Consider the following 24602-nt stretch of genomic DNA (forward strand, 5'->3'; position numbering starts at 1 on the left):
CTGTCCCCAGGGGGCTTTCAGGCTGTCTTGGTCTGAAGATGCTTGCGAGCACCCCCCCCCCCCATATCACGCAGATACGCATGTGTACACACACACGCAGACAGATGTACAGGACTTAATCTGGATTCTAGATAATATTGGGGGCATACTTAACACTAAAAAAATTATTCAGTGCTTCTCTGCAATTCAAATTTAACGGGGCATCCTGTATCTTGCAATTCTACCCCTGGCACTTGGGGGCAGCAGTGCTTCTACCCCTTTGTCTCCCCAAATGTGGTGATCTGATGAATTGAGGGGACTCACACCAGTAACATGTATATTTGTGGATGAAGTGACAGCTTTGTGCATCCCCGGAAATACGTTGTGACTTTATAAATTCTAGAATAACCTCAAAGTGCTAGCCTGGAAATCAGGGCAGCAGCTCTTCTCTTGCAACCCACCTCCAGAATTCTCTTTGGTGGAGATTGTCTGCTATGAGGAGACAGAAGTGTCTGATCTGTCTTGAGGTGGGAAATAACAGCTGTATCCACATTTCTAGGTAATGGCTTAATTTCACCCCATCTAGTCTTATCTACAGTGACTTACATATAGTCCAAGTATACGATTCGAAAATACGATTCTAGGTGAATAAGCCAATTTTGACTCTTATTACTACATTTCTAGTAATGTCAGAGCCAATATATGTTCACATTTCAATCATTTTTTCCCAACTTTTTAAATTGTAAAATACACAACAAAATTTACCATGTTATACGCCTTAAAAATATATAACTTATTAAAGACATAGAAACTTTATACCAAGCTAATAGGAAATACCTCATTTTAGGGGCACCTGGGTGGCTCAAGTCGGTTGGGTGTCTACCTTCGGCTCAGGTCATGATCCCAGGGTCCTGGGATCGAACCCTGTGTCATCGGGCTCCCTGCTCAGTGGGGAGTCTGCTTCACCTTCTGCTCTTCACTCCCCCACCCCCCTCGTACACTCTCGCTCACTCTCTCAAATAAATGAAAATATTTTTAAGATTTTATTTATTTGAGGGGCGCCTGGGTGGCTCAGTTGGTTAAGCGACTGCCTTCGGCTCAGGTCATGATCCTGGAGTCCCGGGATCGAGTCCCGCATCGGGCTCCCTGCTCAGTGGAGAGTCTGCTTCTCCCTCTGACCCTCCTCCCTCTCATGCTTTCTGTCTTTCATTCTCTCTCTCTCACATAAATAAATAAAATCTTTAAAAAAAAAAAAAAATCTGTTAAAAAAAAAGATTTTATTTATTTGACAGAGCAAGCACAAACAGTAAGAGGGAGAAGCGGGCTCCCTTCAGGCAGGGAGCCAGACGCAGGGCTCGATCCCAGGACCCTGAAATCACGACCTGAGCCAAAGGCAGGTGCTTAACCGACTGAGCCTCCCAGGCGCCCCAAATGAAATCTTTTAAAAAAGAAAATAGTTAAGTTTTTTGAAAGATTTTATTTATTTAAGAGAGAGCCGGGGTAGCAGGGATAGCAGAGGGAGAGAGACAAGAAGACTCTGCCCTCAGCATGGAGCCCAATGCAGGGCTCAGTCCCACAACCCTGAGATCATGACCTGAGCCCAAATCAGGAGTTGGATGCTCAACCAACTGAGCCACCCAGACACCCCTGGAAATAAAATTTTTAAAAAGGGGAGGCAGCATTAAAGACAGTGATGGGAGAAAAAAAAAAAAAAGACTAAAAGATTTTACACTTTATTCAGTAATTGTATCATTTGTGTGGCTACTGAATTGTTTGAGAACTATACTTGAAATGTCAGAAAAAAATAAACCATTATATTTATTTAGTTTGAAATGAAGGGGGTGCCTAGCTGGCTCAGTCAGCAGAGCATGTGACTCTTGATCTCAGGGTCCTGAGGCTGAGCCCCATGTTGGGGGTAGAGTTTACTTTAAAAAAAAAATTATTTTTTAATGAAGATTTACCCATAGAAGATAAAGGAGTATAGTTGTAGAATTAAGAATTTAAGTAAAACTGGATTGGCAGTAGCAATATTAACTCATTTCTTCACAATAAAATACCTATCTTTTTTTATTTCTGTCCAAGAGCAATTGCCCAGAAATAATGTGAACCCCAATATGCATATATTTCTCCCTCTGTGTCCTCAGTGTTCCTTGGAGAAATAGGTAATTCTATATTCAGAAAAAATGTAAGGTGAGCCTGGCAGTTTTGTTGTGCCAAAAGGCTCTCAAATTTGATGAGGTTTTATTGAAATGACACAGGGACCAATCTAAAATGAGCTCATGTTGGGATGCCTGGGTGGCTCAGTCAGTTAAGGGTCTGCCTTCAGCTCAGGTCATGATCCCAGGGTCCTGGGATCAAGTCCGACATCGGGCTCCTTGTTCATCGGGGAGCCTGCTTCTCGCTCTGCCTGCCGCTACCCCTGCTTGTGCTCTCTCTCTGAGAAATAAAATCTTTTTTAAAATTAAAAGAAAATTTAAAAAATGAGCTCATGTTTGCCAGAGTCGTGACAATTTGAGCATCAAAGAGAATATTGGCTGAGGTTGATTGTCATATATTTAGTCTAAAAAGCCAGAGTCTACAATGATTAACAAAGTAAAGTATTCTAAAAGAATGGCCATTGGAAGCTCTTTCAGAATGAGAAGTAATTCTATTGAATCTTGTTATTCAAACACATTGGTATTATGGACTACTTTACAATATTGATGAGGAAAGAAATTAATAATATAAATACATCAATGAGGAAGTATTTTCTGACTCAAAGGAAATAGCAGTAAAAAGACTCTAAGTTTTGATCTTGAGTTAGACAAAGCCAGGTAAAATACCCACATACAAATTTAAGTCTCCTTGAGAACTTTATGGTTTTCCTAACATGAAAGAATGGAAGATCCCATAGGTCCCAAAGTCATTAAAATTACATTTCTTAGGATCCTGTCAAATCAAAGAATTAGCAGGAGAAAGAAGTGTACCTAGCATAAAGTTTATCCCCTCAGGTGGGAACTGCAGAATTCTATCAGCAGAAAAAAGAATTTGAACACATATATGGCTTGAAATGAGGGAAGTGAGCTAAAATATCATTCCCCTTAATTTCAACAAGGACAATTTCAGTGGAGATAGGGTTGCCAGATTAAATGCAGGATGACCTGTTAAATTTCAATTTCAGGTGAACAACGAATAATTTTTAATAAAATGTCTCATGCAATATCTGGGGCATGGTTTGTATATATTTGAGGATATACTGGAGGTAAACGAACAAGGCCATAAATATTTACTTGCTTATTTATCAGTCATTGCAGAGTTGTTATTATCAGGCAGTGTTCTGGATTTTGGAGGATTACATTGCTAAATAAGACAGTCAGTGTCCCTGCTCTCAGAGACTCTAGTAGGGGCTGGAGGAGAGAGAATACTGACGATGAGAAGTAGACAGATACACAAAATAATTCCAGCCACTAATATTGGAATTTTTTAAAAAGTCTAAATATTTCCTTTTTTTAAGATTTATTTTTATTTATTTTGGAGAGAAAGAGTGTGGGGAGGGTGCAGAGAGAGAAAGAGGAGAGAGAATCCCACCAGACTCCACACTGAGCACGGAGCCTGACATGGGGCTCAATCTCATGACCCTGAGATCATGACTGAGCCAAAACCAAGAGTCGATGCTCAACCGACTGAGCCACCCAGACACACGTAATTTTGGAGTATTTTTTAAAAGGTTAGAAAATCGTATTTTCAAGTGTTTTCTGGGTGCAGATTTGAGAGGCTTTTCTCAATAAGTGGGCATTACTTATTACTAAAGTATTAAATCTATTGCTATTTTTGCTTTTGCTTTTTAAAATTTCCTTCCTTTTAAAAAAACTTTTTTTAAGTAAGGTTTATGCCCAATGTGGGGCTTACATCTAAGACCCTGAGATCAAGAGTTGCATCCTCTAGCGACTGAACCAGCCAGGCACCCCTCTACTTTTGCTTTTATAGACATAAATGTTGAAAATTCCTGCTCACGTAAGTTGAGAAGATGAGTGGTAGAAGGAATATAGTTATAGCAATGTTGATTTTACATACCAAAATCACACTGTGATCTATCAACAGAAATGGTTTTTTCCTCCTTTGCTTTTACTGGTGGAGGGAAGTACTGGGAAATCACTGGAATCACAAAGGATTTGTCCACCTAATCCTTATTGGCAGCGATATTTCAAATGAGTCCTTTTGTTTGGTACCCCAAAAGTTTTGATGCCCCAGGGCAATACATAGCAGTATTGGGGGTGAGAAACCTATCTTCCATCAGGAGGGAAGATGGCCGTGAAGGAGGGCACCCTGGCCAAGGGAGCAATCTTAAAGGTGTACAGAGAGAAAATATAAGACTCTGGCAACTGATTCTCTCAAAACTAGCTGTCTACACAGACGCTCTGAGAATATTTGTGTTCTCCATCCCCCATTCCTACCTGCCAGGTTGCTCATATCCTTGTCTGAAGACTGCTATGAAGACCCCAGTGAGGCTACCAGTGCCCTCCTTTCTATTGACTTTCGGTAAGGCTTACTTTTTTACTCTTATTTTCTTCCTTTCTTTTAGATAAAAGCTTTACAGAAGTTCCAACACTTCCTTTCCCACCTTGGTGGATTGCCTTGAGCATCCCCTAGGTGACTCATGACACTCCGGAGACCATGGACTCAGAAGAATAATCATTAAGAGCACGCACGGCTTTTGAGAACTTGCTGGGAATTAGCCAGCTGGCTTGGTTCTGGGGCAAACACTAACCATAAGCTACAAATTGACTTCTCAGCCCCAGAGTAATAAAGTTGATAGCATTGAAGGTGCTGGGTGTCTAAGAGCTGTTCCCTTCGGATGGTCATTAGGGAACCTTTTACAGAACAAACAATCCCACTTTGAGGAGACCATTTCCACCCTGCCCTGCTCTCCTTGCCCCTGCCTCCTTCTTCATCTCTGTCCTTCTTATCCTAAAGTAGAAGTGGAAGAAAAAGGAATGGAGGAGAGATTTAAAAAAAAAGCCCAGGGACTTTTGTGTGTGTGTGTGTGTGTGTGTGTGTTGTTTTGGTGGGGATGAGGGTGGGTATTGAGTTTACTGAGCGACTTGATTATGCCAAGTACTTGCTCAAATTCTCATTATGGTCTGGAAGGACTGGAGATGGGTCAGGCACCCACCCATCTCAGGCCACCCTCAAGGTGTTATTAGTGACTTCTGTTCTGCCTCCAGGCCTTAGTCCTGACTATTTCCTCTGCCCTAGCATCCCCTTCTCTTCCAGGGCCTGCAACACTTCTGCAAATTCTCCTTTCCTAGCACTTTTCATATTTTACTGGAATTGGGTCATTTAAATTGCTGTCCTTAGCCTGCCGTCACTGGAAAGTGAAGTCTGTTGCGTTCTCAGAGCTGACTGTGGGCGCCATAAATATGGGATGCAGTGGAAACTGGGATCAAATGGGAGGCAGGGCTGGAAGGGGAGCCAGGAGGGCCCCCTCGTTACTCAGGATATCACAAGATTTCATTCTGTATGTGACCTGGAAGGATTTGATTCCTACACTTACAGGGTTCCTCCTGTGAGGGCATAAAGTGAGCGAACCACGGAAACCTTCCCCTCCTCTCCTCAAGGATCTCACACAGTCAGCTCCTGGGGGGCCTCGCCCGCCAGTCTTCTTGTCTTCTTCGGATGCACCGGATAGATTTTAGTAACTTCCCCGACTTTCCTCTCTCATCGCTTGTACAGGTTTTGTCCTCACGGGGCTCTCTGATGGGCAGGAATGTTCTCTTCGGATTTTAATTTAAGGGAGGCATTTTGGGGCGCCTGGGTGGCTCAGTCGTTAAGCGTCTGCCTTCGGCTCAGGTCGTGATCCCAGGGTCCTGGGATCGAGCCCCGCATCAGGCTCCCTGCTCGGCGGGGAGCCTGCTTCTCCCTCTCCCACTCCCCCTGCTTGTGTTCCCTCTCTCGCTGTCTCTCTCCGTCAAATAAATAAATAAAATCTTTAAAAAAATAAAATAAAAATAAAGGGGGCATTTTTACATGAAACAAACACAAAACTTGGTTTATTTGGAAATTTCAAAGAAAGGTGAATTTTTTTCTACCGATGAACCCTTCAGAAGTCTTTTTTGCTGCGGGTCGGCTCGGGACCCGGGTCGCTCTGCCCAGGTGCGCTCTCCTCCGCCCTCGACGATCCGCGGGGGAACCCCCGCCGCCCCGCGGGTTCTGGGGCGCCCAAGCATGTGCCCTGAGGCCGAGGGACGCGGCGCTTCGCCCCGCCCGGCCATCAGGGGGCGCGGCGGCGGGCGGGAGCGCCAGGGCCGGCGTTGGCGGCCGCCGCGCGGCCTAGGCCGGGAGTCAGCGAACCACCGAGAGGGGAACACCTCCAAAGTTCCTAGAGAGAACAAGTGGGCGTGGAGGCTACGGGGATAGGGTGGGTAATGAAAAGGATCGACCCGGAAGCGAAATAGAACTTCCGTTCTTTGTTCTGTCCGGGTGTGTGGGTCTGTGACAGGGTCCAACGGGGCCTGGTCGGTGTTTGGCCCCCCAAATCTCCCGTCCCTGCCCCCAGGGTGAGTCCGGCCGCCCCCGGGGCTCGCGGTGAGACGGAGGCTGTGGCCGCCGGGGAAAGGGGTGGTGTCCGCGCCGCTGCGGCCCGCGGGGCCCCAGGCCCGCCCGGAGCTGCCGGGAGGCGCCGCTCCCTCCCCCGCAGCCGGTCCCCGACTCCGCTTCCCCGGGGACCTCCCTCCTCCAAACGGGGCCTTGCCAGGAGGGGAGGAAAGGGGCTGCGGTTCTGGGCTTGTGACTTAGCCCAGCACGAGCACTTAAAAGTTCCAGTACGGCTGTAAACGGGCCCCTCTCTTTACAACAGCTGATGACAGCTTCCCTAACTTGGTAATCCTCTCAGACGCTTTTATTTGGTGTTAACACAGTTATTCGCGCCAGTGGCAGGAGAAGTCTCTTTGTCCTTAGCCGGGTCTGAGATCTGAGAAGGAGTTCAACGAAGCGTTCGCAGTTAGAAGTAGCTCTGGAATGGGGGGTGGGGGAGAGTGCAAACTTAGTTCCCGAGAATAATCCCCTGGCGCTCAGTAAATCGAGTCCCTTACGCGGGTTGGTGCAGCTGTGTCTGGCTCCCGCTTTCAATTGTGTTAGGTCCCTGATTTGATCCGCTTTTGAAGTGGGATTGAACGCAGATGATGGATGTTTACGCTCTGAATGGCATTCGTAAACTCCAGGAGAGGATAGGCAGGATGATGAACCCGAAATATAGGGAACAGTGAGAGGAGCTAAAGGTATTTATCCCCAAGAAGGGAAGTTTGTGGACAGTGAGCGTCATTTGGCTTACAAGTGTTTGAGGAACAGTTGTGTGGAAGGAGAAGATTCTGTTCTTCAAGCACCTTAGGGCAGGGTGCTAGGCCTCTGTGAGGTGAAGGTCCAAGGGGGATAGATTTTCCCACCTTACCTACCGAAGACCTCTCTGTTGGTGAAGCTTTGCAGCAATGGACCAGACTCCGTGCTGAGGTTGACAGTTTCCTGCAAGCTTAGCTGTCAGAACATTGGGAACTTGAGAAGGCATTCCTCCCACTTGGGTGGGAGGTTGACCTGGAGAACCTTCAGTTGCCTTTCAGCTCTCCAGGGGTGCAACACAAATAACCACTTGTGTCTTAATTGTGTTGATTAGTGTATGGTCTTTTTTTTCCCCTTATATCTGAGTAGAAATGAGGTTTACATGAATATTTTTTAATTCCTTTTTTCCCCCCTTAATCGTACAGCGCTGGCGTCAGCTTAAGTTAGAATTTCCAGGAACTTGCACAAAGGCTTCCAAAGTCCCGATAATTGCTACTCTGGTCTTCTAGGACCTAACTCCAAAGAAGGAAGGAAAGATTCCAGCAGGTAAAGCTTTTCATGACTCGTTCTCACTGCCAGGTCGTCTTTGTCAGTCCGCAGGAGCAGCTTCAGGGAGAGGCGCTGGCCCCAGAGCAGGGAAGGGCCCTGCCTGGACCTGAAGCTGTGGGGGCACAATGGAGATTTTTCTTTCTGTGAGAAACATTGTGTACTGATGCAGACACTGGGGACTTGTTCTCAACAATATGCCTTTGAGTTCCAGCTTTGGTTGTTACCAGCTTTGAGGAGGGAGGCTTGTTTTTTTTCTTCTGGAGTCAGAGCCTCTGAGTTCCCTTTCTAAAGAGAGTTTGGACCAAGAGCTGATTCGTTGGAGGTGTCTGCTTATAAACAGTCCTGGAAATCATAAAGTTGGTTGATAGGGACAAAAGATGGCTGGCTCTGAGACAGAGTTGAAGGGACCCAGTGAGGAGGGAGCCTTGGTGGCAGTAGGGTGTGTCACCTTGATTGCCACTGGGCCTAGCTCATGCCTCATTCAATGTCTTTCTCTGTGTAAAGGCATTGGTGGTGGGCATTCTGTACCCCCTTGTTGCCCAAACACTAGAGTTCTGTGAACTCTGACTCTCAGGGCCCCTCCCCTTTTTATGCTTTATGTGAACGCAGCTGTCTATAATGGTAAAGCAAATATTGTTCACATTCCTTTCAGTAGTGTCTTGCAATGTAGTGACACTCAGCAGTTGTTTGTTACATGAGTAGGTAAATAAAGAGGGAAGTAGACAAAGTCCAGGGGTTTTTTACTTTGCTCTTGCCCGAGTGTAAGAAAGCTCTGGTGGCTGTTCTTGGTCTGTTGACTCCTGTCACGGCATTCAAGTGTGAAGTAGAAGCTTCTGCTTGAGATCCAAACCTTAGTCTAGATACTCACGTTCTGTTTTATTCACTAGAGCCACAGAGAACAGACCTCTCTTGATTGTCATAGCAACTGGGGAATGGGGACGTCAGGAGGGATGAAAATGGAGTAATAAGTAATCTTATGTGTTTTTTTAAAAAAGTGTTGGTCCGTGCGGCAGGGCCTTATATTCTGATCCAAGGAAATGTATTAGGAGAAAAGGGAGGTAGAAAGAAGGCCGGCTGCTACCTTCTCGGTGACGGGCCCAGCCTCTAGATCTGGCGAGTACGTACACCTGCTCCCTGCGATGACACTGCATGGGGACCACAGAAGGGGCCCCCGTCCCTTAGTAACATCCTGCCTTTGGCTGAAACTGGAAGCAGACAGCTGTCTTAGAAAGGGGAGGAAGGATTTCTCTAATTTAATTAATAGATCTGAGCTATTTGCCGTAGTTCTGGGTGTCAGCTGTTATTTCCCCAGGGTTTTCTAAATGAGAGACCGAGAACTCAACGGAAAGTTTCTCTGATCTCTGCCATTGGGTGCTGTTTTGTGACCCCTTTTCCTCAAAGGATAACACCTAAATGTAATGTAACAGCTAGAAATCTAATAAAGTAATTTTTTTCCTTCTACCAGCTCTAATGTTTATGAGGTTTTTTTAAAAAAAATCTGTAAATAGGAGCACCTGGGTGGCTCAGTCGGCTAAGCCTCTGACTCTCAATCTCAGCTCAGGTCTTGATCTAAGGGTCGTGAGTTCAAGCCCAGCATGGAGTCTACTTAAAAACAAATAAGTAAATAAAAAATCTGTAAACAGTTAGCTTTATGCACCATCCCAAACATTCTTAAAAGTTCATACAATACATACACATTTTGCAGATCTATGTGTACATACTTTTTCGTTTTTTTGGTTTTTTTTTAAATTTCAATCGTTCTTTTTTTTTAAAGATTTTATTTATTTGAGAGAGAGAGAGAATGAGAGACAGAGAGCACGAGCGGGAAGAGGGTCAGAGGGAGAAGCAGGCTCCCCGCTGAGCAGGGAGCCCGATGCGGGACTCGATCCCGGGACTCCAGGATCATGACCTGAGCCGAAGGCAGTCGCTCAACCAACTGAGCCACCCAGGCGCCCTAATTTCAATCGTTCTTAGTATTCAATTCTGTTAGTATCATTATTTGGCACCAGTGTTCCACGTTTTCTGTTGTTATAAATATCACTCAGTATGTTGTGGGAGCCAAAGGTGGGATATTGTCTAGGACAATTGTCCTAGACAATTGTAGCAGGACTCGGGCCCTGGTCTTTCAGCTCCAGATTGTCTTTCTGTGGTGCTCATGGAATCTCTCCACAGGGTATTTACCGGGATCTAGAAGACTGGTCCTGGTTGCTACAATTCCTCCTGCTAATCGTGGGTATGAGCTGAAATGCTAGCTCAAGGGAGGTGGTTTTTTTTGGTTTGGTTTTGTTTTGTTTTAATCATTGAACCTTGAACTTTGCTTCTGCAGTGCTTCCTCGTTCTCATTCAAAACCGGCTTCCTGCTGAGTCTGCAGATAGTGGACCAGAGACCCAGAGCTTCTGGCCCTACCCATGGAAACTCAGGCTGATTGCGTATCTCAGGAACCTCAGGCCCTGCTTGAGAGTGGTAAGGAATAGAGATTCATTTATTCTTTTATTCAGGCATTCAGCGGTCATGCTGCATGTCTTATTCACCAGGAATCGGGCTAACCACTAGAATCCAGATGTGGCTAAGACACAGTCTTTCCCATTCGGTAGCTTACAGCCCAGTGGAAAAGCTAACTGAAGCCAACAATGAATGTACAGCTTGGTAGCCTTTACAGCTGAGGCATTTGTGAAGGGCCGTTGGGACCTCATGCAGGATTAAGAAAACTGACAATCACAGAATTCCAGGTGCTTGGTCCTACTTTGTGTTCTTTAGGAGCATGCACTTAGGGGAGGCTCTTGGGAAATCACTTTGTAGGTCACAGGCAAAAGGATGAAATGAGCAGAAGCCACTAAGGTATTTGTATTTTGCTGTCATAGACTGTGCCACTGACTTCGGAGGCAATTGCTGTTGAAAGGGTATGCTTATCAGGAAAAAGCATTTAAGGATCTCTTTGTCCCGGTGATTGCACACAGTCTTGTGTCTCTAGGGGTTTAGAATTTCTAAGGGACAAATATGTTAAGAATTACAGAAGAAGAGATGTGATCAAGCCCAGAACCAGAAAACATTTTGTAGTGTTTAGATTTGACCTGGGGTGAAGAGAAAGAAGGAGAATGGGCATTGTGTTGTTCAGTTGGGGTTGGGTGAGGCTGCTGGTTTCCTCTGGTCTAAGAGACCTTTGTGCACGAGTCTTGAGTTCAGAGATGTGGAGAGGGATGGAAGGGGTGAGCAGGAATGTCTGCGTTGCTGGCCAAGGTTGGGAGAAAGGACAAGAAGGTGCTGATCACTAATGGGAGGACTGGGCCGGTTTCTGGGAGAGAGCAGTGACTGAACAGAAAGGAAGGTACCTGGGGCAGATGGAGAGCAGGATCAGCAGGGCTTTGGACACCTCACCTCAAGAGGGTTTGGGTCCTAGGTTCCAGGACCCAGTGAGTTTTCTGTGGGTTGGGAGGCCAGAGAGCAGATGGGTTCACTCACGGAGCCTTTTATTGTCCTTCAGCTCTTCCTTCCTCGACAGTTCCTGCATTTTCCGACAAGGACAGCCTAGGGGATGAGATGTTGGCAGCTGCACTCCTAAAGGCCAAGTCCCAGGTGAGCTGTGATTCCCTTTATCCTTCTTCCTTCCCATCTCAGGGAAACGTTTATGCCGTGACATCCATTCAGTGCCCCAAACCGTGATTCCCCCCATCAGGAACGTGGTTCTTTCCTCCTGAATAACGGACCCCTCTCTTCCTCTGCCATAACCTCCTTTCTCCCACCTCTTAGATACTCATTGTTCATCCTCATTCCCAGTTATTATTTTTGGTGCTGCCGGTCCCCTCCCTCCCCCTGAAATTGCACGCAAGACCGTGTTGTTTCAGGAGTTGGTAACGTTTGAGGATGTAGCTGTGTACTTCATCCGGAAGGAGTGGAAGCGTTTGGAGCCTGCTCAGAGGGACCTCTACAGGGATGTGATGCTGGAGAATTATGGGAATGTGTTCTCGCTGGGTAAGGAGATAACGCTTTCTCAGTAAAACTCCCTTGGCATTTCTTTGTTTCCTTGTTGGCTAGTGACACTTGAGTCGCAAAATGATCAGCTAAAGATTGACGTAGTCTCAGAAAATTCTAACAATAATAGTAACTCCTGCTTGTACAGTAATTGGCAGTTTATAAAGAGCTTTCCTATACATTCTCTCATGGAAACCTCACAGTAACACAGTAACAGCGGTTGCTGGGGTTCTTCTTGTGTTCTCGGTGACGAAAGAGACGTCAGAGGCCTTCAGTGCTTCACGGTGGTCCTATAGCTATCAAGTAGCAGGACTCGGGCCCTGGTCTTTCAGCTCCAGATCTGCTGCTTTTTTTTCCATGTGATTCGTAATGTGTAATTCAGAGCCTTTTCCAAAAGATGAGCATCTCGGGATCCCTAAACACGTGAGGTACTGCTGGGCGCCCATGTGCGCATTCTGGAACTCCTTCTCCTTCCCTTCTCTGTTGTACCCCCTCGAGGGGTCCATTGCTTTGTTCAGGACTAGAGTGGCTGCGGCTCCTGGAGAAATTTGCAACTAGCGTCTTTAACCTTTACTCTGTGGACGGTTAATCTGTGACTTGTCAGTCACGCACTGTCAGTGAGAACATTTTCTGGGCAGCGCAGGGCGTCTCCCTCCCTCCCATTGGAGACTCCCTGCACATTTCCTTGCTGGCCCTGCGAATCCTGGGTGCGGACTCAAGCTCTGGGAGCACTTGCTCTGAGCAGGATAAACCTTGTCCCATGGGCAGGATTTCCATTTCTGAATTTTGACACAATCTTTGGGCTGCATTGAGACGAAGAGCCAAGGGTCCTGGGTTTGAAGGGAACTGAGAACAGAGAGGTCCTGAGAGGTAGGTGCCTGTTCAGGTGAGGGAGAAACAGCTGTTTCTGTTCTCTAACACTCATTCCTGGTCTTTACTTCTTAATATATTGACGGACTAAAAATGCTAACTGTCTAGACCCTTTTCACTCATCCTCTTTGCCCAAAGCTCCCTTTGAAAATCCCAAAGCAGTGGAAATAAGTCAAACAAGAAGATGGTTTATGCATCTTCACACCTTAGCCCAGCCTTCGATGCCTAGGGCCCAGAGGCGGACTGAGCTCTGTCTTTTGCCTGTTTCCGTGGGTTTGGCGTGTGTGGCCTACAGACGTGATTGTTCTTTTCACCTGAGGCTGTGGCAGTCACTGTGGCCTCCCCCTTGTCGCTTCTTCCTGCTCTGCGACTGTTTCCCATCACCCTTCTGGGCTTGCTTATGTTTCTTCTTCCCTATCTTCTGGAAGCCACTGTCTCCCCACTTGCATTTCCAGTCTCTGACCTCTGTGAGGACTTTGTCACTTCATTAAACAGCGTGTCCTTTCTCTTCTGTTTTTGTTTCCGCACCCCTGCCTGGTCTGTCTTCCTCTCCTCCCATCTCCAGCCTTCTCTGTACTTCCAGATCTTTTCACTTTGATTTTGCTTCTTGCCTTTCTTCTTCCTTATTTTCTCGATGCAGATTTCTCATTGTGCATCAGCTGCTCCCAGCCTGGGCAGGTCTGCACGCAGACGAGAGGCTTGTGCTTTTAGCCTCGTGAACATCCTCCTCGTAATTATCCTGTCCTCTGGTTTTGATCCTTTCTTCCACAAGGAACAAGTGATGTTTGTATTTTGTATTGTGCCAGATGGTGAGACCAGAACTGAGCATGATCAAGAAATTTCCGAAGATACCGGTTCACATGGGGTGCTATTGGGAAGATTCCAAAAGGATATTTCTCAGGGTCTTAAATTTGAAGAAGCCTATGAACAAGAAGTCAGTCTCAAGAGGCAACTGGGGAACTCCTCTGGAGAAAGATTGAATAGGAAGATACAAGATTTTGGTCAAGTGACAGATGAGGAAAAGCTAACCCCTGTGGGAGAGAGAAGTGAGAAATACAATGATTTTGGGAACAGCTTCACTGTGAGTTCTAACCTTATTTCGCATCAGAGACTTCCTGTGGGAGACAGACCCCATAAGTGTGATGAATGTAGCAAGAGCTTTAATCGAACTTCAGACCTTATTCAGCATCAGAGAATCCACACTGGGGAGAAACCCTATGAATGTAGTGAGTGTGGGAAGGCCTTCAGTCAGAGCTCACATCTTATTCAGCATCAGAGAATCCACACTGGAGAGAAACCTTACGAATGTAACGATTGTGGGAAGACCTTCAGTTGTAGCTCTGCCCTCATTCTACATCGGAGGATCCACACTGGGGAGAAGCCCTATGAATGTAGTGAATGTGGGAAAACCTTCAGCTGGAGCTCCACCCTTACTCATCATCAGAGAATCCACACTGGAGAGAAACCATATGCTTGTAATGAATGTGGGAAGGCCTTCAGCAGGAGCTCCACCCTTATCCATCACCAGAGAATCCACACTGGAGAGAAGCCCTATGAATGTAATGAGTGTGGGAAGGCCTTCAGCCAGAGCTCCCACCTCTATCAGCACCAGAGAATCCACACTGGAGAGAAGCCCTATGAATGTATGGAATGTGGAGGAAAGTTTACTTACAGTTCAGGCCTTATTCAGCATCAAAGAATCCACACGGGGGAGAATCCCTATGAATGTAGTGAGTGTGGGAAGGCCTTTAGGTATAGCTCAGCTCTTGTTCGCCACCAGAGAATTCACACTGGAGAGAAGCCTTTGAATGTAATGGGAATGAGCAAAAGTTCTCTCAGAGTCACTGCTGAATTAAATATCAGAGAGTCTACATGAGAGAGCGCCACACACCTGTTTTCCTCACTTCCTCTGCGTCTAAAGAGTTCCTGCCTTACTATCTAAGTATGAACATCTTAGAATGTGTCCCTTCCAACTCAAACCTTTCACTTTAGAGAACGGGGCAGATCGGGGAAATCATGCTGGCACATCCTCATGGTGAGCCACCAGGTCAGTTTCCCCAGGAATCACACCAGGAAGCAAGCGGCAGGTTAAGTGCTGGGAATACGAGGGAAGCTCTGGGACCAGTCACCTTCCATTTTGGAAGGGAGTTTGCACTAGACCATTTCTCTCACACCAGAGGAGCCTTTCTTTCCAAGGTGGGGAATGGAAGCACAGTAGGAATAAAATTCCAAGGATTCCTCCGTTGGAGTCAGTATACTCAGCACAGAAGGCAGTGGAAGGAATGTTCTGAGTCCTGCTATTTGCTAAGAAGGGCACATGGAGGCTCTCTTTCAAAGCCCCTGTTCCTAATCCAGCTTTAAATTTTGATAAGGAATGTGCTGTTTGTTGTTGTCGTTGTTCCATGACTTCATTAATTATGGAAATTTGGGGCTGAGGGATTAGTTATTTTATTGGGGGGACCCCACGAGGTTTTCTGTGCTCTCTCTATTTTGGGGGGCTCTTGGAGCTGCAAGCCCGTTTCCAAGAGCAGTGAGGCAGTTTTGTTGGAGAACTTGTCTTTCCCTATTGTGATAGGTCTGATTGGGAAATCCATCCGATAATCGGTAAGGCTCACAGGGAGAGGATCAAAAGCATTTAGCATTGGCCTGCTTCCCGTCCTCCTCTCTCCCTGTTCCTCTCCCCACTCCTGCGTTGCAAAGTGATTTAATCCAAACCCCCAGTTGCTAAGAATAGAATGCTTTTAAGGAGCTTGCTCAGCCAGCTTGCCCTGCCCTCTGACACCTACGACCTATGCCCTCTGGCCCCAGCAGCTGGACCTCTCATGACCTCACCTCTGACTTCAGCAGCCAAGTGTGAATGCAAAGAAAGAGCAAAGCCCAGAGAAGGGAGTCTCTGGCCTGACGCGGCTGCCGGGCTCCTTGCTGGGTTAGGATGGAGCTCGAGTTTTCCCAGCTGAAGGGATGATCTTTCGTTATCTTTTTCCAATCCTGCTCATTCTGTAGCATAAATGAAGTGCACTATTAAACAGAATAGTTTTTTTAGAAGGAGAGATTGAGTGTGTTTTTGTGCAGGAGCCAAATTTATTTCAGTTAAAATAGGAAACCGTGACTATAACTGGAATCCTTAAAATTTAATCTTTTAGATTTTTTTTTTACAGACAACTTTTTCTTTCACACACATATGACCTCTCGCTGTCAAGACTCTGTCGCATTCCTCTAGATACTGCCACAGACTCTCAGTCATGTACACGTTGGATTTCGTGTGCGGCATATCATTCTGTGTGGTACGATACTTAAGACCAGCAACCCAAACTAGAAAGGTGTTCCTGGGTGTAGGGGCCCTGACAAGCGAGTACTTGGGTTTTGGGTCGCAGTGGGCATATGTAGATTTCTTGTTCGGGCCCTTGATGGGAGGAGGTTCCAGTCATGGAGAAGGTGGAGATGAAAGTCTTACGGAGAAGATGGGGAAATGTCTGGAACTGGCCTCTGAAAAATCTTAGAGCATATATTGTGATTGACCACCTAATATGTTTTTGATTTCTTAAAGTTATAATGAAACATTCTTTTGGCTCTTCTTTGAGATTCCCCACATACTTACAGACTGACTTTGTGTCTCAAAGTGTAGGCCATGAACAACCCATATTAGAATCACTAGGCTAGGGGCGCCTGGGTGGCTCAGTTGGTTAAGCGACTGCCTTCGGCTCAGGTCATTATCTCAGGGTCCTGGGATCGAGCCCCGCATCGGGCTCCCTGCTCGGCAGGAAGCCTGCTTCTCCCTCTCCCACTACCCCTGCTTGTGTTCCCTCTCTCGCTGTCTCTCTCTCTCTGTCAAATAAATAAAATCTTAAAAAAAAAAAAAATCATTAGGCTGCTTGTTAGTAATGCAGGTTTCTGAACCCCCAAATCAGACCTATCAAATTATTTCTGAGGTTAGAGCCTAAAAGTTTACACTGAAAAGCAAGAACTAGTAACGGAGTAGAGAATATTTCTGGAGGGAGATGAGCAAGGTCTTTTAAACCTCCTCTAAAACACAGAGGAGAAGAGGTTCCAGGCAGGACCGTTTGGGGGTGGGTGAGGCCCGAGCATGGCCACTTACGTGGAGATTCAGGTTGTGGAGCTCTGGGAAAGACAGGTAAAACTGCTAGGTGATGGGGGCGCCTGGGTGGCTCAGTTGGTGAAGCGACTGCCTTCGGCTCAGGTCATGATCCTGGAGTCCCGGGATCGAGTCCCGCATCGGGCTCCCTGCTCGGCAGGGAGTCTGCTTCTCCCTCTGACCCTCCTCCCTCTCATGCTCTCTGTATCTCATTCTCTCTGTCTCAAATAAATAAATAAAAAATCTTTAAAACAAAACAAAACAAACTGCTAGGTGATGAATAGTCGCCACACATGACGGATCAACCACTTCTCTGCCCGCCCGCTGCACTCCCCTCACCCCGCAGAGACCTCATGACTCCCTCCTTCAGAGCATCTCCGTGAGGCCTGGGAATGATCTGGACTGTTGCATGAAAATTATGTTTATTTTTAAGTATCCTTGAAGCTACTATAACATTTTACTCCTCTGGTTTTCCTGATTATTCCTCTTTCCCATTATGATTCCTCTTTTCTCAGTCCCTGAGTATTCCTGAATGTTGGGTCATGATACCGCTTTGTCTCTTTCCTTACCATGACCTTCGAGCCACTTGCTCCTGTGGTCTCAACTCTTACCTGTGCAAATAGGTTTTAAGTCTGCACCTGGGCTACGAGTCTCTCCCGAGTTCGTCTTGGGTCTCTGGCAGACTGCTGGTCATTGGTACTTGGACCTCTAAAAGTTTCAAGTGAACGTGTTTCAAGCCAGATAACATCTTTCCCATAAACTGCCCCCTCTCAAGATTTCTGTAAACTCAGGGTCAGACCGTCAGAGTTTTCTTTGGTTACTCATCCTGCGTCTGACCAGCGTCAAGTCCTAGGCAGGTGAATTCAGTAGGCATGGGGTGGAAAGAGATTATTGGCAGAGGGGAGGGTTTCAGAGTTGAGGTCGTGGGGGAGGTGGGATTTCCAAGTGATGGTAATGATAGTAGCTGACACATGGCATATCCTCCGCCTGGCCCTTTTCCAAGTGGTTTTCAGATGTTAAGTCATGTAATCCTCACAACCGCCTGTGTGTGAGGCAGGCGTTAGTATTAACCTCGTCTTACAGAGGAGGAAACCATTGAACTTGCCAGGTGAGACGTGACCATGGGATCAGAGAAGCACCATGAGGAAGACCCTGGGTTGCTCTACTTGGTGGGAGGCTGGACCCCGTGGCCCAGATGGCTCCCATGTGAGGTGGGGAGGCGTGTGTGAAGAGAATCTCACCCAGGCGATCGTCTTGCCCTGTCCCTTAGGATTCTACGACCTCCGTCGTTCCTCTTTGCTTCTATTGCTGCTAAGCCTAGAGTTCAGGTCCTTATTACTTCTCCCCTCAGTTATATAAATAGTCTCCTCGTGGATTGTTCTCTTTATTTTCTCTCAGTCTCCCCAAAGCACTACACCCATCTTGTCACTCCTTCAGTGGCTTCTCCCTTCTTAATAAAATTTGAAATCCTTAGTCGTATAGTGAAGGCTTTCCTTGAGCAGGTCTCTGCCTATCTGAACAGCCGTATCTACAACTGCTCCTCTTCACACATCGAAAAACCAGATTTGTGAAAACCAGTGCTGGTCAGTAGTGAGGGTGGTAAAAAAATATATTTTATCTAGTACTATTGCAATAGAGGAAAAGAGATCTCTGTATAGACCTTGGCTCATGTCCGAATACAGCTGGTCAAGTGGGGATTTACAGCTGAGGGGCAAGGTAGGGGTCAGTGGATGGAAAATTTCTAAGAGAAAAAAGACATCAGGGTAAGAAGGATTTTGGTTAAACTGACCTAACAGGATTCTTGAAGAAGGGCCGGGGTGGGTAGATCCCACCCTGGGGTGACGGTGGAGGATGAAGGACTGTTGGTAAACTGACTTCTCAGAGTTCTTGCTAGACCTAGATTTATGAGGAAACGCACAGAAGGGCCTAGGAGAAGGTTCAGGATCCTGAGTTTGGTTTGGTCAAGCAAAGAAGCTTTGTCCCATCAAGTAGCAAGATGATAACAGGGCCCATCCACACCTTACGTTCATGCCCACGAGTTTGTTCACGCACGGTGTTCCCACATCCTGCTGGGGCTACCCACATTCAATCAATAAAAATCAGAGTTCAAGAGGGCCTTAGAAACCATCTTCAACCTCCTGTTCCATGCAGAAGCTCAGCGGTAGCCCTGACAGATGACCATCCATTCTCTCCTGCACTGTCTTCAGGATGAGAGGCTCCTTGCTGCACCCAGTAGAAAGGCAGGCTGTTCCCCTGTTGAACGTTCTCACTGCTAGAGGTTCATCTGAGCTGAATTCTGCCTCCTTAAGTTTCTGCCTCCCATGGTTAGCTTCTGGTTTTGCCTCTCATCTGTGAAATGAGAAGGATGGGCAAGATTTCCAAGGATATTATCTAGCATAAAAGTTTCATTTCCAGTGCCCCTCACCCATTCTGAGTCCAGTCTGTTCTTGAGATCCAGCTCTATTCTGAGAACGCATATTATGTGTAAGTTTCCAAGTAAGGGAAAACCCTGGTTTTACCTGAACACGTCAGCTGAGAGGAGTAGGAACCACGGAGTGGTAGTGGAGAAGAAAATCTTAATATTTTTAAAAAATAAATTGTTTATGGAGCTTAAATTTTTTAATCTCCTTCAAAAAAAAAAAAGGAAAGCCCAGTCAGGTGTATTATTTTAAATATGCCAGTAATGAAGAACTGAAGATTTTAAAATGAATAAAAAATTACATGGACTAGAGGCACCTGGCTGGCTCAGTTGGTAGAGCATGCAACTCTTGATCTCGGGGTCATAGGTTCAAGCCCCACCCTGGGTGTAGAGCTTACTTAAAAAAAAAATTACATGGACTATTTTTTACATAAATATGGTCACCAGAGTGGTTTCTTCTCCACAAGCATATTTTTCTTTGTATATTTCCTACTTTGGTTGCTGCCATCATCCACTTCCCAGTCAACCAAGCCAGAAACCTGGGAATTGTACTGGATGCGTTGTTTCTCTGCATCTGCCCGCCCCCCCACCTCCACTTGTCAGGCATCTCCAGCGCATCCCGTGTTGCACACCCTTGACTCCCACGTTGGCCTGGGCTGTCCTTACTTAGTTCGTTCTAGGACCCTGGCCCCAGCCTTCCAGAAGTCTCTTTGCTTCCAGAGCCTTGCTCCTCAATCCATTCTTCATACCTCTGCATGAGCTCTCTCTCTAAAATGCCGAGCGTATGACACCATCACCGAGACCTTCCAGTGGCCCCTCTCATTCCTTAGGCCAGTAACCAAATTCTTTATGGAGAAGCAGGCTTCTCATTTCCTAGTCCTGCCTCCTTCCTCGCCCTGCCTCCTAAGCACACTTGTTTGTTTGTTTGTTTGTTTGTTTTAAAGATCATATTTATTTGACAGAGTACAAGCAGGGGGAGTGGCAGGCAGAGGGAGGAGGAGAAGCAGGCTCTCTGCTGAGCAGGGAGCCCGATGTGGGGCTCGATCCCAGGACCCCGGGATCATGACCTGAGCCGAAGGCAGACGCTTAACCAGCTGAGCCACCCAGGCGCCCCTCCTAGCACACTTCTTACACCAAGTCCCTCCCCCACCTCCCCCCACATACTTGACCCTGGAGCCATGCAAAACCACGGTTAGGGTTACGGGGACACATGCTGTTTCATGCCTCTGTGCCTTTGCATATGCTCTTCCTGCTTCCTGAACGCCCTCCCCACCTCGTCCACCTGACAAAATCCTGTTCACCTTTGCCAACCTCCTCGTGAGCGTCACCTTTTCTGTGGAACCTTGCCAGGAATCGTGCCCGTGCCCTTCCTGCGAGCTACCTCTGCGTCTTGTGTGTCCTGTCCTTCTTGTGCTTACTCATTTGTTCATATATCGGACTCCCTCACTGAGGTGAGTTTTCCCCTACATTTTCACACCTCTCTACCACAAACAAGAATTGCGTTCTTAATCAGAAAATAATAAATATTAAGAAAAAGAAAATAGGGGCGCCTGGATGGTTCAGTTGGTTGAGCGACTGACTTGATTTCGGCTCAGGTCGTGATCTCAGGGTTGTGAGACTGAGCCCCTCCCCCCACAAGGCTCAGCAGGGAGTCTGCTGGAGAGTCTCCCTCTCCCTCTGCCCCCCCCCCAAATAAATCTTTAAAAAGAAAGAAAATAAAGTAGCAAGAAGTAACATCCATTGAGCACTTACTATGTATCAGGCATTGTTCTAAGCACTTTATATGTTACCTAATTCAACCCTCATCACAATTCCATGATGGTAGGTACTATTATTGTCCCCATTTCTATTCCCTTTCTTCAGGAAAGAAGGAGGGAAGGAAGGAGAGAGAGAGGGGGATCCCCCCAGGCACGCAGTAAATGGCACAATGAGGGACAAAGGTGTTAGGAGCCTCTAGCTGGGGCTTCATCTCCTTATCACTCTCCCCAGACCACCAGAGGGAACCGCCCCCCGCCCCTGCCCTCCTTCAAGACCCCTCTCCTCCCACCGGTCCCTGATGCTCTTCAGTGGCAGTTCTGCAAGTCCTGGGAGGTAGGAAGCCTGTATGGTTAATATGAGACAACGAGACACCAGCAGAGGTACCGAGATCATGAGGGCTCGTCTTTCTTGACCGCTGACCTCCGTGCTAGCATGTGTGGTCTTCACAGCAGTCATAGACGCTGGGAGTCCTTCTAATATCCCTATTTCGCAGATGAGAAAACCGAGGCCCACAGTGGTTAAGTAACTTGCCTGACATTACAGAGTTAATAAGTAGTGGAGCAGGGATTCGGACCCAGGCAGCCTGGCTCCGGAGCCTGGGCTCTTTTTTTTCTTTTTAATTTTATTTATTTGACAGAGACACAGCGAGAGAGGGAACAGAAGCAGGGGGAGCGGTAGAAGGAGAAGCAGGCTTCCCACCGAGCAGGGAGCCCGATGCGGGCTCGATCCCAGGACCCTGGGACCATGACCTGAGCCGAAGGCAGACGCTTAACGACTGAGCCCCCTGGCGCCCCTGGAGCCTGGGCTCTTAATGACACCACTCCAGTATCTACAAGTGAAATGGGGGAACTCAAAAAAAGTTTGCTTGTGTTGTGTCTGGGAAGATGCGAGGCACGTAGCAGCCACAGAAGGCTTCGTTGAGGAAGTGGCGTTAAAGCTCAATTGAAATCGTGGACAGGTGAAACAGAGATAACCATTTCTCTTTTTTTTTTTTTTAATTTTTTTTTTAAAGATTTTATTTATTTATTTGAGAGAGAGAATGAGATAGAGAGCATGAGAGGGGGGAGGGGGGAGGGTCAGAGAGAGAAGCAGACTCCCTGCTGAGCACGGAGCCCGACGTGGGACTCGATCCCGGGACTCCAGGATCATGACCTGAGCCGAAGGCAGTTGCTTAACCAACTGAGCCACCCAGGCGCCCACCATTTCTTTTTCAGGCCAAACATGTGACTTCTCTTTCCCTCAAGACGCCATCATATTCCTCTAGAATTCCTCTGTGTGGTACGATACTTAAGACTGTGTGGGCAGGTAGAAATCATTAAGACAAAACTATTTAGCCGGAAACATGCACGATCCCTGGTACCCCTCCCCTCATTCCTTTCGGCTTCATCACGGTGTGGACACCAGGCTGAAAAGTACAGTGAAAAGGAACTTTCGATTGTCTCTTTTGTAGGAAGAAGCTGATGCACTGTCAGAATCATAAACAGTAACTAGTGACCAAAAAAAAAAAAAAAAAAAGCTTTTCAAGCTACTTACATCACCTGTCTTTTACCTGATTTGAAAATATAATTTTTTTTTTAGTAATACTTACCTGCTCTAATTACACCACAGAAAAACCATACCACAGCAGCTGCATGGGACTCTTCATGTCTCACACATGTTCAGGAACTGTCATGGTGCCCTGTCATGGATTTCCATCGCCTACCCCACGGAGCTAGCATTAAGGGCCTGTGAGCTCACCAGCCCCCGCCAGGACCCACCATGCAGCATCTTCTCTCATGAGCACGCCACTTACTCTCCACCGTCCTGCCTTTGCTGACGCTGTTCCCTGTTTGCAATGTCCCTCCCTCCTTCCCTGATTGCTAGAATCCGAGTATGTTAATATGGGGGGAAGGCATTCTAAGTGGGAGGACAGAAGCAGCACTGGGCTCCTGGAGAGGAATGTGCTTGTCACATTCCAGGACCAGTGAGGGCATTTGCGGTCTAGGAAGGGCTCTGCATTCTGAAAGTCAGGTCCTAACATGTGAGGGGGTTTTCTCATACAGAATCCTTGATCCTTAATCCAGTTGAAATTCTGATAGAAAATTTGGCTACCCTTAATACACACAAGGGTAACTGATGGTACGAATCTTTTCATGTCAAGCCACATCCGACCCCCACAGGCAGCCTCTACTAAGAACAGCATGTGGGGGCGCCTGGTGGTTCAGTCGGTTAAGCATCTGCCTTCAGCTCAGGTCGTGATCTTGGGGTCCTAGGATCGAGCCCCACATCAGGCTCCCTGCTGAGTGGGGAGTCTGCTTCTCCCTCTCCCTCTGCCCCTCTGCCCACTTGTGCTCTGTCTCTCTCAAATAAATAAATCTTAAAAAAAGAAGAAGAAGAAAAAACAGCACGTGGGGTGCCCGGGTGGCCCAGTTGCTTAAGTGACCGGCTTTCGATTTTGGCTCAGCTCATGATCTCAGGGTTGTGAGATTGAGCCCTGCATTGGGCTCTGCACTCAGTGTGGAGTGTGCTTGAGATTCTCTCCCTCTGCCCCTCTCCCTGCTTGAGCTCTGTGTCTGAAATTAAAAAAAAAAAAAAAAGCAGCCCGTGTAGACATCCAGGGTCCAGGGTTCTCCTCAGTGTTAATCCTCCACTGCTCCACCAATGCTCGCCCCTTGGCAAAGGCTCTGTATGCCTTATACTCCCTTAATTGCTTGCTTGGGTTTATTTGTGCATGTGCTTTTATTCTTATTATTTTTTATTTATTTTTTATTTATTTTATTTTTATTTTTTTTAATATTTTATTTATTTGACAGAGAGAGACACAGCGAGAGAGGGAACACAAGCAGGGGGAGTGGGAGAGGGAGAAGCAGGCTTTCCGCGGAGCAGGGAGCCCGATGTGGGGCTCGATCCCAGGACCCCGGGATCATGACCTGAGCCGAAGGCAGACGCTTAAAGACTGAGCCACCCAGGCGCCCCTATTCTTATTATTTTTTAAAGATTTATTTATTTACCTGACAGCACAAGCCAGGGGGAGCAGCAGGCTCCCTACTGAGCAGGGAGCCCGATGCGGGGCTCAATCCCAGGACCCCGGGATCATGACCCAAGCTGAAGGCAGACGCTTAACTGACCCAGCCACCCAGGCGCCCCTGGGCATGTGTTTTTAAATACCAACTGTATTATAATCCATACACCACACAGTTTACCCATTTGAAGGGTACAATTCAGTGGTTTTTAGTATTCAGAGTTGTGCAGCATCACCATAATCAATTTGAGAGCATTTTCACCACCCCAAAAAGAGACCATACCCTTCGGCAGTCACTCCCGACCCCCTAATTCCCTCAGCCCCTGGTGACTACCAGTCTACTGTCTGTCTCTCTGGATTTGCCTATCCTGGACATTTCACGTGAATGGGATCGCCATAGCACAATATGTGGCCTCTTGTGTCTGGCTTCTTTGGCTTCTCAGGACGATGTCAAGCTTTGTTCGTGTATGTTGCCGCTTGAATCTATACTTCATCCTTTTTAATAGCTGAATAGCACTCAATTGTATGCATTTACCAGTCTGTTCATTCTTTTCATCCATTGGGGAGCATTTGGGTTGTTGCCACGTTTGGGTTATTAGGAATAATATGCGATGAATGTTGTGTACCAGCTTTTGTCTGGACGTATGTTTTA

General features: G+C 46.9%; 1 protein-coding gene across 1 annotated transcript in view; it reads left to right on the top strand.

Moving 5' to 3' along the window:
- The window catches only part of ZKSCAN1 (zinc finger with KRAB and SCAN domains 1), a 98613-nt gene extending 82892 nt beyond the window's left edge, over window positions 1-15721 (top strand). The window contains exons 15-18 of the mRNA XM_034988175.1: window positions 10216-10303; window positions 11322-11413; window positions 11683-11809; window positions 13486-15721. Of these exons, the coding sequence (XP_034844066.1) occupies window positions 10216-10303; window positions 11322-11413; window positions 11683-11809; window positions 13486-14555 (1377 nt within the window). The 3' untranslated portion in view covers window positions 14556-15721. The remainder of the gene's footprint in view (window positions 1-10215; window positions 10304-11321; window positions 11414-11682; window positions 11810-13485) is intronic.
- Window positions 15722-24602: the final 8881 nt, after the last annotated feature.

This window comes from Mirounga leonina, unplaced genomic scaffold (genome assembly GCF_011800145.1).
Source record: "Mirounga leonina isolate KUSES-001 unplaced genomic scaffold, KU_Mleo_1.0 Mir_454, whole genome shotgun sequence".
In the NCBI taxonomy this organism is placed as follows: domain Eukaryota; kingdom Metazoa; phylum Chordata; class Mammalia; order Carnivora; family Phocidae; genus Mirounga; species Mirounga leonina.